Source organism: Dreissena polymorpha, chromosome 3 (genome assembly GCF_020536995.1).
Source record: "Dreissena polymorpha isolate Duluth1 chromosome 3, UMN_Dpol_1.0, whole genome shotgun sequence".
NCBI classification, from domain to species: Eukaryota; Metazoa; Mollusca; class Bivalvia; order Myida; family Dreissenidae; genus Dreissena; species Dreissena polymorpha.
The window spans coordinates 77979937-77999383 of NC_068357.1; the positions used below are offsets into that span (position 1 = coordinate 77979937).

General features: G+C 33.8%; 1 protein-coding gene across 3 annotated transcripts in view; it reads left to right on the forward strand.

The window, feature by feature from the left end:
• Window positions 1-17827, forward strand: part of LOC127874845 (uncharacterized) — a 137224-nt gene extending 119397 nt beyond the window's left edge. The window contains exons 6-8 of one of the 3 annotated variants that reach the window (XM_052419497.1): window positions 15010-15289; window positions 15563-15997; window positions 16506-17827. In XM_052419497.1, coding sequence (XP_052275457.1) covers window positions 15010-15289; window positions 15563-15915 — 633 coding nt within the window. In that variant the 3' untranslated portion in view covers window positions 15916-15997; window positions 16506-17827. The remainder of the gene's footprint in view (window positions 1-15009; window positions 15290-15562; window positions 15998-16505) is intronic. The other 2 variants (XM_052419494.1, XM_052419492.1) reach the window with 2 other exon arrangements.
• Window positions 17828-19447: the final 1620 nt, after the last annotated feature.

Consider the following 19447-nt stretch of genomic DNA (forward strand, 5'->3'; position numbering starts at 1 on the left):
TAAAACCGCTAAAACCGATTAATAAAAACAATTAAATATAACAATAATTATCTTTTAAAAAGGTAGTCGGCGTAAATGCTGACTTTGAAATTTACGTTTCTAAATAATTTAATTAAAAAATAAGTTTAACTATTTTTATTTTTTTTTCCACTTGTTAGTCGCATATTCACCGCATGAAATGTGTGTTATCATAGACAAACCATACATTAGTATAAGTAGATAAAAAAAATACTATGGGAGTGAACACCATAATGTGTCCTCACATGGCTTATTATGGGTTTATTTCTTCGTCATCAAAATATATCTTATGTTAATATTTGATTAACATGCATTTTTTTTCCAAACATTTAAATCACAATTTCATTGCCGCGTCATGCGAAGATGGGTCTTATGGCCTTTTGGCCAGCGTGTTTTAATGTGGTTTGCTTGAGAATTTAATACAATGCTGTTTAATTCCAATACATTTATTATTATGGTTCATTCTTTGTTTGACTCACACCAAGCGACGGATACGCTCACGTAGTGAGTTACGATAGTAAACAGCACACTTTACATTCAACCTGCGTTCGCACATAGAAAGGGTCAACTATGTGCTACGTTTCATTTGCTTACTTCAGTTAGAGGTCAATTTTTTACATAATTGCAATCATAAGGCCCCGGCTTCTGGATATGTAAAGTTTCATTGCTTGGTTATCAATAGAAGTTTGCAAAGGCTTGCGAATAATACGTTTCGATGAAGTGTTTATTCTTGCATGATAGTCGCACAGTATTTGTGTTAAGCGTGCTTCGTAGTATGTTTTATCAGCAAAGGGGCTATCTGAGGCTATTAATAGATGCTGATAAACACGTATAGTGGGATGTTGTGTAACCTCGTTCATAGTGCATGCGACAACAGCGGGGTTAAAGTTGATATGTCTGTGAAACATTCTTTTGTTCTCAACAGATAGCGTCGATCTTTTATATTCACGGGTGCTAACAACGCAATAGTAGAAGGTTAAGTTTGTTTACATTCACAGTTCTCAATTGATAAAACGTTGAACATGGGTTCTCCAATTACTACAGGTATAGTATAGACAAAAAAAATGCTTTATAATCTCTAAAACCGAATATAAAAAAACAACTTAATATAACAAGAAATATCTTTTAAAAAGGAAGTCGGCGTAAATGCTGACTTTGAAATAAAGTTTGCAATCATTTCTAAAAAATTAAATTGAAAACAAAAGTGTTATTATTGTGTTTGTTAACTTGTTAGTCGCATTTTCACCGCATGAAATGTGTGCTGTCATTATCAAACCACACATTTAATAGTGTAAGTAGATAAAACTTATACTACGGCAGTACCACACATTAGTGTAAGTAGATACAAATTATACTATGGGAGTGCACATCATATGTGTCACCACATGCCTTATTATGAGTGTATTTCTTCACCATCGAAATATATCGTATGTTAATATTTGATTAACACGTAGTTTTCTTTCGACACATTTAAATCGCACGTTCATAGCCGCGTCATGCGAAATGGGTCTTATGCGTTTCGGCCAGCGCACTTTAAGCCCAACCTGAGCATTTGCGCAGTCTGACCAGACTGCAATCCTGTTTGCTATAAAATCACCAAATGTGTTATTGTCTCAATATGTATCTCCTGACCAGACTGAGAGATGCGCAGGCTGAGTAGGCAATACATATGATGGGCGCATATAGAAAAAGACCCATTTTTGCATGATGTGGGTCATTAAACAAATCTCATTGCGAATTGTAAATGGCACATTTTAGCTCAATGCTTTTCGATTCAAAATTGAATTCAAAATAGCAAACTTGTAAATAATGACAGCCTATCCAGACGTTTAGGAACGATTTCCAGACGTGATGACTGAGTACGGCAAACTTTTGTTGTTGGATTATTAAACGATTTTCCTCTTATCGTGACCCTATACTATTTGTTTGTTTTCTCATCTTGAAAGCAAAACTGTGGTCATTGATAGTTAATCATATATTCCCCAGACGATTTAGTGAACGAGAACTGATCCTGAAATTCTGCGAGATGGATTTTAACGCGTAATTGTAACTGGACCACAATTTGTGTCGTTTGAACCACGGACTCTAGATTACATATACACTCCGTGTTTGAACCTACAGAGAGTAGTCTGGAGTTCCTTACACTGAATAGTGATACATCCTTTGCGCTGAGCACAGAACCAGTGATGTAGCCAAAGTTCAGTGGTTCAATCTCGAATCAGCCTCTTAAATATTCAAATATATTCATGCGTGTCTGCTGGCGTTATGTAAAAGTCATTTAAGGTGAAAAGCTGGGTAAAACAGCTACGCCGAAAAAGCGCATTAGTACTCTATCCCACGTTTAATTCAGGTTAGAGTTGTTGACAGCGTCTGATCGAACTGCTAGGGTAACAAGTAATGCATTAACAACAAAGTACGGGTTAACAGGGCTGTATTTATGACTACCTAATTCGTGAGTAAAAAGTATTGCACGCAGAATGAGATTTATTGTTTATTTATTTTCATCAATTATCTTATTGTATATGGTGTCAAAAATCAAAAGTTTTGTAGAGGGAATTTCCTTAATGAAATTATATTCTTAGTAAGATTGGTATTCGATATTCCAACAATACATGTATCTATTTTATATGATGGTGCAAATTGTCTTTATATTCAGTTCTCATTACCATTTTCATCATACTTTCTATGCTTTCTGAACGTCAAAAGGGCCATGTTGTTATTATTTTGTGATTGACCAATTTCATTAATGTTAATATAAAACAAAAGACATTGGTGTGAATGAAAATTTCCTTAATTCCATCCTTTAGGAATTTTGTAGTGGTTTGGGCACCCCCACCAAGATTTTTTTTTGTCATAAAGCATCTTAGATGGCATTCACATGGATACTAAGAAGAATTTATATGCTTTTTAAGTCATCTGTATTTATATAAATAAGCATAATTAATGTATCAAGAAATTGATAACAATCGCACATTAATTTATTGTTGTTTGTATAGATATAATATGAGCAAGGTGTTAGTCTAGATTCACCTTGTCAAAAAACATTGATTACTACATGTGAGTCTAATGGTCACTTTCCCTGCACGGCCAGCTGCTAGCATATTTTTTGCAGCAAGTACTTTAGATTTGTAAAACCGTGTTTTTGTTCTCTTGTTTTCATTAAATCTTAACCAAACTTTTTGCAAATGTTTGACCAGATAAATCCCACCAGGCACTTCAAAGTTAATGCTGATTGTTTATACAAAAATGCAAAATTCACTTTTTACTCATACATTTTTCATTAAATCTTCACCAAACTTGTTGAAAATGTGTGTTGTCATAAAATGATTGCTCAGTATGATAACTCATGCCAGGCTTTTCACAGTTACTGCTCTTAAAAAATGCACAATTTGCCATTTCAGCTCTCTTAACTCATTTACTTGCACCAAACTTTCTTATTCATTTTAGGGCCAACAGGTCAAATTTCAAGGTCAAAAGGGCATGTAACATGACAATTATTTTCTGGCAATATCTAGTGAACACTTGGAACTACAATTATGGACATTGGTACGCTGGTTAGTCTGGAGGCCAGGAAGACTCCTTTTTATGCCTCCGAAGGAGGACATATACTGGTTGGACCGTCCGACTCTCCGTCCGTCCCTCCGTCTGTCCGTCACACTTTGCGTTAAGGTTTCTCAAAATGCTCATAACTTCTATGTCGCTTCAGAAAGCAACTTGATATTTGGCATGCATGTGTATCTCATGGAGCACATTTTGAGTGGTGAAAGGTCAAGGTCAAGGTCATCCTTCATGTTCAAAGGTAAAAAAAAACAAATCCCAGGAAAGTAATAAGCTTTAAAGAGAGATATTATCTGTACCTGCCAAATGAAAAAAAAATCAAAGTGGCGCAGTAGGGGGCATTATGTTAATGACAAACACATCTCTTGTTTATTTTGATGTCGACAGGATACAATTCTAGGTCACAGAAACTTGTAACATGAAATTAATTCATTACAATATCAAGATAATCGTTTGACCTCCCTTCATCTTAATTGATATGCTGGTTTCTTCTTAGCAAAAGGAAGACATATATAAGAGGCTTATTACATGAAATTTGTTTCCAAATAATTTATAGAAGCAGTTTTAAAATATAACCGTTTTCAAAGGATACTGTTTGGATAGCATCTATGTTTTTTTACCAGAATGTTGTCAATGAATTTCGAGAGGCTACATTTATGACTCAATCGCAAGGAAACTTGGTCTGCTTGATAATGACAAGGATGAATCTGAAACTCATTCTCAAGTTGTTAAAAAGCTAGGTCACCCGGTCAAGTCTTAGAAAAAACTGTGTTACCTCTCCAGAAGCCATATTAATGAGTCAATCTTGATAAAATTAGTCAGAATTAGAGAATATATAGGTCTAGTTTTACTCCGGATATCATGCATTCCAAACCTAGGTGAGTAAATCAAATTTGTGGAAAATCTTGTTGCCATCCAGAAACCACATTTATGACTCAACCTTGTTAAAACTGTGTCAAAATATTTATCAAGTTTGAATTTAGGATTTATGTGTCTACAAATAAGGTCACGAGGTAAAATCATAGAAAACCCATATTACCACTCTAGAAGATACGCTTATATCTTAATTTTGATAAAACATGGGGATTATATTAAGGCTCAGTTTGAATATGGATCAAAAAGGGTAAAAAAACCTAGGTCACCAGTTCCATTAGGCTTCAACAATTTGTGTACCTTGAACTCAGGTGAGCACCTCAGGTCAATGATGGCCCTCTTGTTTCAGGAAGAGGATAATTTCTGACTGAATAATGTCCTTTTACCAGCATTTGCTTGAAAATTCACTTGGTTAATTCGAATATGATCAGTATTAATGGACTCAGTAATTGATTCGATGTAGTCCATTTCATCCGAGCTTAACTCACTAATTAATCAACGATTTCTCAATATTTCAAACCAATGGCAGCAAGGCAGTTGAGAGCATCAAAGCGTTCGCAAAAGAGCAATAAACCATTAATTATGCGTTATTGATCTGCTAAGAAGATTGATGTAAATTAACAAATAATAATTGAAAGGCATTAGATTCCATTCGATCTCCGTATAGGTGTATAATAGATCAATATATATTGGCTGGTAAGGCTATGACGCAAGGTCCATAATCATCGAGGAACCCAAGGATTGCAGCATGTATAACCTTTTGCCCACACTTTTGTACAAATATGCTCATATATCTGATTATATCAAACATTCCTCATTGACATGCTCTCAAGCTTATAGAGATCATTATTTATTTGGACAATGTAGCTTCGGAAAAAACACACCTGGTTTGTTATTATAGGCTACCTGTTTGGCTGTGAATATGTTATTTACTTTCATTCACATTCATAGCAAGCATTCTAGTCAAAAAAGAAGAAGCTGATATCAAAATGTTTCACAACATACCATATTCTTCAGTACTTTCTACTGTAATATCTGTACTTTTAGCTAACCATTGGAAAACATATTCAGAAAGAGTCAACCATGGTCATTTCCATACAGCAAGATGTTGGTTACCCTTGTCAAATAAAAACGCACTTTTTACCAAAACACACATTTAGCGCACTTAAAAGTGCGTTAATTGTGTGTTTTTTGTTAATATGTGCGTTTTCAGTGTTCAAAAGTGCATTTAAGTGAGCTTTTTGTGCGTTTTTCTTTTCAAGTGCGTTATTTTAGTGAAAAAGTGCGTTTTTTGTGTGTTTTCTTCATCTGTAAGTGCGCTTTTGAGTGTAGATGTGAGCAAAATGTGTGTTTTTTATCTAAGAAGTGCGTCTTTTATTTAGGAAGTGCGTCTTTTATCTAAGAAGTGTGTTTTAAGGTTTACAGATGTGGGTTTTTTCTCACAAAAGTGCGTTTTTCTATTTTGATGTGCGTCTTTTTTAAGCATAAGTTAGTCTTTTATTTCATAAGTGCGTTTTTATCATATGATCTGTTTTAAAAGGATGTATCTAAAAAGACACATGTTTAACACACTTCTTAAAAAGTGCATCTTTAACAACCGTTTAGCAAATGTTGTACAGAAATTGAACAAGAAACAAAATTGTTGCAGGCTCTAACAAGTTATTTACATCAAATGATTAAACATAGACATATATCTCAGTAACCTGTAATAATATAAGGGGCAGTTTGAATAATTACTGGTTGTCCATATTAACCTGTTTAATGGTTACATACTTTATCATACAATTTCAATGCATACCTATTGCTTACGTTTTAATCTCAAACATTTCTAAAAATTTCCACCTAAATCAGACTGTGTGTAACTAATTAAAAATATTGAAAGTGTCAAAAGTATTATGTGGGCTTGATAGTATCAATTATATTTCCTCAACATAAGTATTTGAACTTTCTTATACTGATATTTATACCCTAATACAATTAATGTCTACCACATTGACCATAAACATACATTTTAAAAGGCAATTAAAATAATATTTATACTATTAATATTATTTGCTAAAACCATTCAGCATGTTATATTTAAATATGTACAATTAAATATATTGTGTTAAGGGTGCTGTGTATTATTCAATAAATATTTTGGTGTTGAAATTACTGCCTTATCAGTATTTCTCAAATTATGCAATTTTTGGCTTAGCATGACACAGCATGCTATCAGATAAGAGAATAGCCAGTCCCTATCAGTCCTCCATCTAAGCCTAACTAAGGGGTGTTGATATACTTTTGATTTGTTCAGGCACCATCTATTTGAGAACCACAGATAGGAAGTTATTTTTTGAAAACAAGCAGCATCAGCAACTGACTTTAGAAGCTAGAATTAAGACTTATTATTCTAGTGTAAAATGTCTTGAAATACTTTCAGCATGAAGTATTGTGTGATGAAAAAAATGTGTATTTACTACAAAGTGTAAATCAACAATAAAGGAGATTAAAAGTGGGTGGTTAAAGACATATAAAGTGATATGGTCTAGTTCAACAACTGCCTGTATTTTTGGAATACTGAAGAACAGTCTGTTGTAACAGGTTCGTATTTTCAATTCTGCATCCCTTTTTTATTTAGTTTATTGAATTAGTTATGATCATTATCATATTTATGTATTGTCACTGGGAAATGTAAATGGATGAGTAAATGTAATGCAATTTTAAATAAAAACAACACCATTTGAATTATTATGGCTGTATTTTATGGTTATTGTCATCTTTAAGTTATTTATACCTATTTTTGGTCATTAATGAACAGATTTTCCCCCCATATTAAATGAGAACTTTTAAATTAAAAGGTTAAACCCCATGGAAAGAATGTGCATCATCGCATCGCCTGCCAAAAAAGGGAGCAAAAGAGAGACTACCTGATGTATGGACTTGAATACCAGGTTTTACCCTGCACAAGCTGGCCGGCATGAGGAGAACAGGAGTGGGAAAACCGCGTCCTCTCCTTGACCAAGAAAAGCTGGATTTGTTTAGAGGTAAAACTATACAGGGTACTGGTTATTGCATTTTAAAAGTGTCGCACTTCCGACCAGTCCACACAGCAAAATGAGACCACGTATCTTGGTACATTTTCGAACAGTATTTTCTATCAAACGTATTTATTTATGAAAAGCGTTAAGTCACATGTGATCAGGGGTTTAAAATTGCAAAATAAACAACCAAAAACAACAAGCAAACAAACTAGTTTTGATTTAAATTTATAATTTTTATAGCAACAAGATTACCATAACAGCAATTTTCAACACTTACATTATAAAATATCTTTCATGACCTGATCAAATAAGATCATGCACGAGACGCATCGCGCAAAGGCCATGACAGTATAATAGTTGCAAAGAAGTTTGACCGGCTGGTGGCAGACTTGGAGAGAAAGATGAGAGCTGCACTCCGCTGCCTCAAAGAAATGCTGAAAGGCCTTGATTGATATGCATCTTTCTTATGTATATAGCTGTTCGTGTGTATATACTGTACATGTTATTATAGTATGCTATTAATGTTTGTTTATTTATAATCAAATTATGTTTATATTTATTTCATCAAATTGCCATTGATATTTAATTACTCATGTATGTTAAAAAATGTTGGTGTACATTAAAGTATAAAATTGAATTATCTTGTAATTATTAAAATACACAAATATATATGTTTATATAATTATTGGTTTTTATTGCATATCTGAATTTAAAAAAACTTTTAACAGCATATAATTGAATCAACTGTTAAGGCAAAAGATGCACCTTTAACGCACATGTGTGCTTTTTGTGAGTGCGTTTTTTGCTGCCATTCATGTGCAGTAATTGTGCGTTTTGTGTGGGTTATAACTGCGCTTAACGTGCGTTAAATGTGCGCTTTTTGTGAGTTAAATGTGCGCTTTTTAAATAAAAAAGCGCACATTTAACTCACAAAAAGCGCACATTTAACGCACTTAAAAGCGCACATTTTACACACATAAATGGCTGTCAAAAACGCACTTTAAAAAAGCGCACGTTTAACGCACATTTAACGCACATAAAAGCGCACTTTAACACACATGTGCGCTTTTATGTGGGTTAAAACTGCGCTTTTTGTGAGTTAAATGTGCGCTTTTTAAATAAAAAAAGCGCACATTTAACTCACAAAAAGCGCACATTTAACGCACTTAAAAGCGCACATTTTACACACATAAATGGTAGTCAAAAACGCACTTATATAAAAAGCGCACGTTTAACGCACATAAAAGCGCACATTGAACACACTTATAAAAAGCACACGTTTTACGCACATAAAGCGCACATTTATCCACAAAAAGCGCACATTTTCTTGTTTGTTTGTTTTTGTTAAAAACTCACTAGGTAAGAAAAAGCGCACAAAAAACGCAGTGCCAATACCGCCACGTTTAACGCACGCAAAACGTACGTAAAACGTACATTTCACACACTTTTTTGAGAAGGGTAATCATGTAAGGTCTTGGTTTCATAATCTGTTTATTGCAAATCCTGAGACAATTAATTGAAAAATGGAGCAAATTATATTTCTTTGCATGGTTTTATTGATAACAAATCAGAAAAAAAGTAAAAATAAAACACTTAAGAATACTCAGTGAAATAAAAGATTTACAACACATCTTTGTGTTTAGGGTAAACAAAATATTTTATTTAAAAAAGAACAACAAAGCATTTAATTTAGAAGTGGTCAAAATATCCGTTATCAACTCTATTTTGTCTTCAGCATAATTTATTCATCATTGAGATATTGAGTCCATTGTGTTTAGCTCACCTGAGAACAATGTCCTCATGGTGAGCTTTTGGTCAAATGAAGAAAAGCTTGTGAACACTCTAGAGGCCTCATTTATTGCCAGATCTGCATGAAAACGTGGTCTGAAAATTGTCTAATGTCATCTTGGTCAATGTTGAAATTTGGTCACAAGAGGCCCAAAACTAAGTCAGAAGGTAAAATTGAAGAAAATGCTTGTGAACTCTTTCATGAAACTTTGTCCAAATATTATCTAGATCTAATGATTTTTCTAAGCTGTTAAAAAATTCAATGGTTACGTGGGGTCAAAAATTAGATTTCTATGTCAGATTAACGAAAACGCTTGTGAAACTCTACAGGCTACATGCAATTGTTAAATCTTCAGGAATTTTGTTCAGACCAATGTTCCTAATCATATTTTGGCTGATTCAAAACTGGATTATGTGGGATCAAAAACAATCTTACTATGTCAAATTAAAAACAAGTTTGTGAACACGTTAGTGGCAATATTAATTGTCCAATCTTCATGCAACTTGCTGAGAATATGTTTCCCAATTAAATTGCAACCAAGTTTAAAAAACTTGGTCATAGTCAAATAGAAGGAAAATCTTGTGCACACTATAACTACCACATTTAGTGCAAATGTGTCTGAAAACTTGGTCAGAACATTTGTCCCAAATATATCTCAATTGATTTTGTAAGTAGGTCACGTGGAAAATGAGAGCTTTTGAACACTTTTGAACTGATTATTAAGAATCAATCTACTATTAATATATACAGACAATGCATATTATATTACCCGGTAGTCTGTAGGGAAGCTCAATAGAATGTTTCCCTGATAATAGTCCTCTGATATTGACATTTAAAGATTAAAACAGTGAAAATAAACAACAAGCTAGGATTCAGTGGAAATTGGATCGGTATATCTTTGAAAAACTGCTAGTTTGAATTCATGAATATTTACCTCAGAAATTTCAAATGCAATTACAATGACAACATGCTACCCCTTAAAAATCAATGTTTAAATTCTTGTAGACTATGTGTATACCTTTTTGTGTATAACATACAAAGTCCTGAACAGGTAGGAAAGACAATCATTACTTTGCATATCAATATTTAATTTTTGTCCCCTACCGGTTTCACCAGAGGGGACTTACGGTTTACGCTCTGTGCGTCTGTCTGTGAGTCTGTCACACTTTTTTTGGATCCTACGATAACTTTAAAAGTTCTTCATATTTTTTCATGAAACTTGAAACATGGATAGATGGCAATATGGACACTATGCACGTCCTTTCATTTTTTTTCTACGTCAAAAATTCTGGTTCTTATGGCAACAAATTAAAAAAAAATCTGACAATTATGGTGGAGCCGGTAGGGGACATATATTGCTTCGCAATAGTCTTGTTTATAATGATATATGTTTATTTAACATTTGTACTTGTATACTTTATTAATAAATATCATGGTCTATTAACTAATGAGTACTATAAAATATGTTTCATGTGACTTAAATGTGCTTTGCTATTATTTATGTTTGACAATTTTTCCTTTTTTGTTATTATGCTATACAGAATTTGTTTGTGTTTTCAACACATGTTTTAGTGCTTTTGTGAATAATAGGTAACTAGGTTGAACAAAATGATGTTGACCATTTTCTCAAAATAAAAGCAAATTCCCCTTACTTTGAAGAGCTCTTTTCTTATACAAAGCTGTTTGCTTTCACAATTGAACATTACCACAGAGAAAGAGCATCTGATAAAGCTGAAAACTTTGATACTCACTTGACATACATGTGTACACAATTCAAACTTTTGAAAATCATCATAGTAGCCTATCAGTTCAACCACATGTAGTTTTAAAGGACCTTTTCATGTTTTGGTAAAGTGACAAAATAAAAAAAAATTGTTTCAGATTCACACATTTTCTTTATAGTTATGATATAAGTGAGCAAACAGTAATACCGAATATTTACCATGCTCCAAAATATTCATTGTATGCATCTTTTGACAATTTAAAAACCTGAAAATTATAAAGCGTTGCAACGCGGAACGATTGAATAATTTGGAGATTTCTGTTGTTGTGGTATTATTTTGTGACCCTACAAGGATTGCTACATAAAATATATCACTCATTGTATCAGCACAGATGGCAAAATGGTCGAAGCGTTAGACTTTTCCAGGGTCAGTGGTTTGAGCCCAGTTGAGGGTTACTTTTTATACGCCCGTTTAAAAAAAAAACGGGACGTATTATAGTTTCACCTTGGCGGCAGGCGGCGTCCACAGCAATGTCCGCTGTCTAATTCAAATAGTTTTCATCCGATCTTCACCAAACTTGGTTAGAAGTTTAATCTAGACAATATCTAGGTCAAGTTCGAATATGGGATATGCCGGGTCAAAAACTAGGTCACAGGGACACTTAGCGCATTTCAAGCATTTAGCGTGGTGTCTGCTCTCTAATTAAAGTAGTTTTTATCCGATCTTCACCAAACTTGGTCACAAGTTGAATCTAGACAATATCTAGGTCAAATTCAAATATGGGTCATGCCGGATCAAAAACTAGGTCACGGGGCTACTTAGTGCATTTCAAGCATTAAGCATGGTGTCCGCTCTGTAATATAAGTAGTTTTCATCCGATAATCACCATACTTGGAAAGAAGTTGTGTCTAGACAATATCTAGGTCAAGTTCGAATATGGGTCATGCAGGGTCAAAAACTAGGTCACAGGGTCACTTAGTGCATTTCAAGCATTTAGCATGGTGTCTGCTCTCTAATTGAAGTAGTTTTCATCCAATCTTCACCAAATTTGGTCAGAAGTTGTGTCTAGACAATATCTAGGTCAAGTTCAAATATGGGTCATGCTGGGTCAATAACTAGATCACGAGGTCACTTAGTGCATTTCAAGCATTTCGCATGGTGTCAGCTCTCTAATTAAAGTAGTTTTCATCTGATCTTCACCAAATTTGGTCAGAAGTTGTGTCTAGGTGATATGTAGGTCAAGTTCAAATATGGGTCATGGTAAAGTTTCTTTCTTTAATTTGTATTCTTGTTTTTACTGGAGCTTTTTAGATCCAATTATTACATTTATCAATATAAAGCATTTAATGACAACTTCAATATCTGCCAAAAGATGTGAAAAGGTCCCTTTAATAGGGAACTGTGTAAAGCGATTCAGAAAGCCTAGACTTAATGTTTAGAGAGACATGTTTTGAAAATAAATTGTAATTGCGTTCATGGTGGAGATGTCCTTTTTTCTTCAATTCTGTATCTCGCCAGACTGCAGTTTTTGTGAGGCAAAAAGGACATTGTGTAGCAATGACGATTATTGAAAATTCATAAGTCAGTTCAGTAATTTGGGGTGTTGAATCTTTTCATGGTAGAAGATGGTAAAAAACACTGACCACAATGGGGCTCGAACCGCTGAACTTTGGATTAAAAATCTATTGCTTTACAGAGTAGGCCATCCATGCCGTTGCAATGTGTTAAGTATTTTAAAAATTTTATAAGAAAAAATACTTAACAATTTCAAAAAAGAAAAATTATTTTTAGTACGAGTTTTGGTCATTGGCTTTACTTCCTGATGTACAGGAATTTTTGTATTAAAATCATTAACAAACAATTTGAAAATTTTCATTTCCAAAATCTGTGAAAAGGTTGCTTTAATTGATTTTTTTTTTTTAAATAAATTTAATGTTAATGTCCATATTGAAATATCTAATAAATAAAAAGAGCAACCTGTTAAATAATGCTTCATAGCCGTCAAGTGTTATTCGTCATTTGAAACTTTGAGGAGCTCATGATACACTCTGCCTTCACAATTGAACTTTAGCACAGATATAAAGCATTATCTGGTGGCACTCACATGACTTGCGTATAGATAACTCAAACTTTTGAAAATTGATATCGTAGCATATGAATTTGATCTTATGACGAGATAAAAATAGGGCAGTGTGTTAAGCAATTCAGATAGCTAATTTGATTTGCTTGAGAGTCAAGACGGACTTTGGTAAAAGCGATGGACTTGTGCCTTAGAATATTATCAACTCTGCATCTGTATTGTGAGGCAAAAGGCTGATATTGTTCAGTGCTGAAGTTGTGTTATAGCGAAATAATCTAGTAATTTGTGTTACAATATCTGTCAACTTCAAGAATGGCAGCGGCCTTAGTGAATTTACAGACAAATAACTCGGATACAATTGTTCTCTATTTTTGCTCAAGATGTAAGAATACAAACACTGAGACTGAGGCAAAGGCTTACTGTAAAAAGTGTGACTTGTGCTTTTGTGACGAATGTACCAATCTACACAGTCAGTTTTTTCAAAACCACTCTACTTACGGGACTGAAGAAATGGAGATGTGGCCAGTTGCCATGGCAACACAGGAGTTTCTTGAAAGCTGTGAAGGCCATAAGGGAAAGAAACTTACACTTTTCTGTGAGGACCACAGCCAACTATGCTGCGATACATGCATTTTGCTAAGTCATCGGTAAGTTGGACGTAGTATTTTGAAATAAATTGTCTTATTTGTTTAAAAAAAAATCTTGCCTAAATAAACATATTGAGATTGATCGGGAAATTTATTAACAAAAAATAGATAAACTTGTAAGAAGGATGTATTAACTTGACTGAGTACTGGAACTCAGTTGTAGTTTTAGAACAATTTTGAGTGAAACATACATGAGACACCACTATATGATGCACACTATGGATAACAGAAGAACTTGTGTGTAGGAGCTTGATTTCTGACTCAATCTTGATGAAACTTGGTCAGAATGTTCATCGTAATACTATCTTTGCCAACTGTATAAAAAAAAAGATTTTTGGCATATATTTGCTTTTTTTCTGAACACTTGAGACAATATAACATTGTTAATACATAAATATCTGCTTAAAAATAGTGAATACACATTATTGTATAAATGCCTTTATCTAGGGTGAAATGCTTTTTATATGCTCCATTAATTGTGTGTTAAGTATATCAGCAATGGAAATATTGATATTTAGTTTTCTTTTTTGCCTAAGACTTACATCTAGTAAGATAATTTAAAGATATTTTCCTTTTCAGTCAATGTTCAAAGGTGACCTTGATTTCTGACAACACTCTGTCTGCAACAGACCATCAGCAAATGGCAGCCAAGATTAACTCCTTTCTGGATCAACTTATGAAGCTGCAAACTAACTGGGAGAACAACATGAAGTCACAACAGGTTTCGTATGAAGAGATGCTTAAAGAGATAAGAAGTAAGAGGGAGAGAATAAATGCCTCCTTAGATGAGCTGGAGAAGGCCACACTGAAGGAAATGGATGAGGTTAAGGCCAGCTGGAATGCGTCTCTCAAATTTGATGTTGACATATGCTCCAGGCTTTATACTGGGATTACACGTCTCAATGATGCGATTCAGGAAATCGGGAAAAAGAATAAAGAGTTGGCCTTCATAGCGCATCAGAAAAGTGAAGAGATGATAAAACAAGCAGACAAATACCTGAACAACAATTTGCTTCATACAGAATTGTCCTTAAAGTTTATCATATACAATGACATTGAAGAGTATTTATCGAATCATACACGTCTTGGCCATACCATTCACATTACAAAGGAATTGACCACGCAGGGGAGCCCAGACCAGGCTATCATAGTCACAGGGGCATCTCCAGTGAGTGTGAGAATACCAAGTGATACTAGTTCGTTATATTCTATTCGCATGTGTGGAATGTTCAATGGTCAGATACTTGTTATAGATTATTCAAACCAGAGACTGAAGCTGTTGGATCTGCAGCTCAAGGTGGTCAGTGAGTGTGATATGTCTGGCAATCCAAATGACATGTGTCTGATCACCCCCTGCCAGGTAGCAGTAGCTGTGAACAACAAACATATACAGTTTGTCTCAGTGAACAGTGGACAGCTGATGAAGGGCATGAGGCTACAGCTACTACATGGCTGTTATGGAGTTGCACATCACCAGGGAGAATTGTATGTAACCTCTGGCCAAACTCTGTACAAATACAATCTTGATGGCAAACTTGTGAACATGATGTATGAGGATACATCTAATTCTTTCACAGGTAATGGTCATGAACATTACTGTCCTGATAAATATCAAAATAATTATCAAAACAGAATTACTCAAATGCAATGCTACAACAAATTGCCCTGTCTATCTATATATATTTTCTTTGTTTTATATATTTTTATTAATTTCCTCAATTAAAGGTTTTGTTAATTTCTGTTAATATATTTGCATAATTATGTATTGTTATTTGAGGTCGGGGTACAACAGAACAAGTATTGCATTCTTCTTCAGAATTGATAAATATATTTTTTGTTACATCAATCAGTCTGGAGATGTGCAGTGAGTCCCAGTGGTGACAGGATCTATGTTACCAACTCTAGCCAACACAAGCTCCTCACCCTTGCCAGGGATGGGGCTGTTATCTCCACCTTCACTGACACAGAACTTACATATCCATGTGGAGTAAATGTGACACCTGCAGGACAAGTGCTTGTTTGTGGTCAATCATCAAACACTGTCATACAGGTGGACAGAGAGGGCAAGAAGAAGATTGCTACGCTTGCTACACAGAAGGATGGACTTCAAGACCCTCTATCAGTCTTCTATAATCAGAAATCTGGCTCTGTCATTGTGGGACAATTCAATAGTGAAAACATCCTGGTGTTTAATTTAAAATGAAATCAATGTTCCGAGAAAAGCATCCTTATTGTTGTCATTTTATATACAAAATTAACATATAAAGCCTTTTTAAATTGATGAGGTTCTTTAAATGTCAGAAGACATTAAATGTTGTCCTTTTGATTTGCTTTAATTTTGTTTATGTTACATAAACAGCTTCAAGTGTGCAGTGAGTCCCAGTGGTGACAGGATCTATGTTACCAACTATAGACCACACAAGCTCCTCACTCTGGCCATGGATGGGACTGTTATGTCCATCTTCACTGACACAGAACTACAAGGCCCATATGGAATTAATGTGACGCCTGCAGGACAAGTGCTTGTTTGTGGTGAAATCTCAAACACTGTCATACAGGTTGACAGAGAAGTCAAGAAGAGGATTGCTACACTTGCTACACAGAAGGATGGACTTCAAATGCCTCGATCAGTCTTCTATAATCAGAAATCTGGCTCTGTGATTGTGGGACAATGCAATAATGAAAACATCCTGGTGTTTATTTTAAAATGAAATCAATGTTCCGAGAAAAGCATCCTTATTGTGTACATTTTATATACAAAATAAACATATAAAGCCTGTTTAAATTGATGAGGTTCTTTAAATGTCAGAAGACATTAAATGTTGTCCTTTTGATTTGCTTTAATTTTGTTTATGTTACATAAACAGCTTCAAAATAACAAGCTGAGATGATTTTGGGTTCACTATAAAACATTTAATTGTTTATAACATTGTGAGTTTAATTTATTATCTTAATAAACAATGATCCAATTGTGTTAACTTGCATTCTAACAATTTTCTTACATTTTATGTTAGTGCCTACTTCAGGACATACATTTTAATCACACATTTATGCTCTTTATCTTTTTGTTGAAACAAGCGTGCAACATTTTGTTACTTTCTGTTTATTTGTTATACATGTATCGCCCTCATGACTATTTTATTATTATGATGATGATTATTATTATTACTTTTATTTTATGTTGTTGACATTTGGGATCAGTTAATAAAATGATTTTCCCTCAGCTTTTACCTTGGGAAACATTTAAACAGTACCCAAATGCCAATGAAATACCAGTGGAATTTAAAACATAATGATATCAATTTGATGGTCATTACCAAAACAGTCTTTTTCTGCTATCTTGTATTGTATATAGCCAATTTCACTTATGAATGCAAGCAAGGTGTATATCCTTATAAAGATAATGTCATCTGTTTTTTATCTTGCAATGTCGTAGTTTAAAATGGCGATGTTCAGTCTGAAAGATATTATTTTGTTATCAAACGAAATACAGCGGGTTGTCATATGTTTAATTACAACAATGTAGGTAAAGTAATATGCCAGGTATGATTTGCTGTAATGAAAAATGCACAATGTTTAGGTGCACAATGATTTGTTTTGTTACGAGTTTCAGAAATATAATCTTGTAAATATTTGTTCATCATGGCTTGCTTATATAGAGCATACAAGTATTTGAACAACCTGCCAACTGTCTTGAAGTTGCTTAGTTGCAGAACAAATAAACTGGTAATTATTAATTGTTTGTGTATATATTTAAAGGACCGTGAATTGCATCACTTTGTCCATTTGTATTGCCTTATGAGATGACAACTTTATATTGATAATCATGAATCAAAAGCGTGAACATCAAAAAGTGTGAATAACCCTTGTCATCAACAATTTAACCAAAATGTCTATAACTGCCATTAAATTCAAAATACTCCATTGTATATTGGTAGCACATACACTTTTACTCAAGAGGTCTTAGGGTTAAACCCTAGGGCTGGTATATTTTTATATTTTATCTTCTTTCCTTGTTCTTTAAATGATAAAAAACTATTCCAAATATTACAGTTTGGGTATTAAAATCAGTTATTGGCATTTTGTCGAAAAATAAAATATAAGTGAAAAAGTCACTTTTGAGTTATTTTTACTATAGTAATAAATGTGCTTTTGGTTACTTAAAAAGTGTTATGGAAGTAACACTTGATAATAGTTATGCTAATAACAATGTCAAATTTAGTTCAACCTTAGCATTAAGTATTTGTTACAAAAGGCCCATGACTCTTAATCATTGTTTCTTTACAGATAGACAGTGTGTTTATTTACTGAAAAAAAACAACATAAATGAAGTGTGTGTTTTCTTCAAGAAAAAATCTTTCTCAAGACCCCAAATAGGTCTAACTTTTGTATCAACATAAGTGAGAATGTTTATCTGGACAATAGCTAGGCCAATTGTATATCTGTGTAATGTGCGTCCAAAAATAGGTTATGAGGTTAAATTTTTGAAGAATCTTGCTACAACTAAAGAGGCCAAATTTATGACTAAATTTTGATAAAACCTGGTCAGAATGTTTATTTTAACAATATCTAAGATGGGTTTGAATCTGGGTCTCGTTCATCTAAACAGTAGTTCACCGTGCTAAATCTTAGACAAAATATTGTACAGGCCACATCTATTGCTGAATCTTCATGAAACTAGTCACAAAATTTGTCCCAGTTATAAATTGGCTGAGTTGAAAACTGGTTATGTAGTGTAAACACTGGGTGACTAGGTCAAATTCAAGAAAAAGGCTTTTCAATTAGTAAACATTCCCAAAGAAAGGTTTTAATTTTGCACTGTTACCTGTTAGCTCGATACTGAATCAGATGGAATATCATGTTCATACTGTACGCTATAAACCTATTAAGAAGCTGGCTACCATTTTGAGATTCCATGAACAATCACCATTAATCAATGCATTGCGGTGTGCCAACATATAAATGACAGTATTTCTAAATTCTAGTCATCACTAAAAAAAAGTTTTCTCCTTCATTTAAGACTTCCTCAGACTTCATCTTGTTGTCTCTGACTTGCACAGTTTCTGCACTGCTGGGTCAAAAACTAAACTAAAAACTAGTCAAGGGGTCACTTAGTGCGTGTTTAACATTGAGTATGGTGTCTGCTGGTTTTTGTGAAGACAACATGCAAAATATTCTGTGTCAATGCGGTATGTGGGGGTATTCGTCACGTCTGTGACAAAGCTCTAGTTCAGCGCTGTTTCCAATAAATATGCCTTTATATTGTCTTTCTACTTATTCTTGTATAATAATGTTTTTTGGGGTAAAACAAAGTGGTAAGCCTCATTTATTACTCTAACACAACGAAAGCTGCTCAGTTCCTTCCATTTCTAGGGTGTTTAGCCCTATTTTTGAAACAAGAAGACAGTACCAAGATTCATCACCAAAATCTTATCATTCGTTCCTTGAAATTCGCCCGTTTGAATAACACAGAATTCATTGTTTAAATCACTCCATAAAGTTTTGCATAAACCTACTTTCTAGAAAACATTAACAGACAGACAAAGAGAAACAAACCAATTAATTCCTATGTGGTTTTAAATATATCCTTATACAAAACCTGAGCAATTAGAATCTTTAATGTTGGGTGTTTTTGTATTATATGTTTAGGAAAGTCATGTCCTTAATTATGATCAGTTTGCTCTACATTTGTGGTGTCTTTTACAAGACCACATGTCTAGCTGTGAAGAAACATG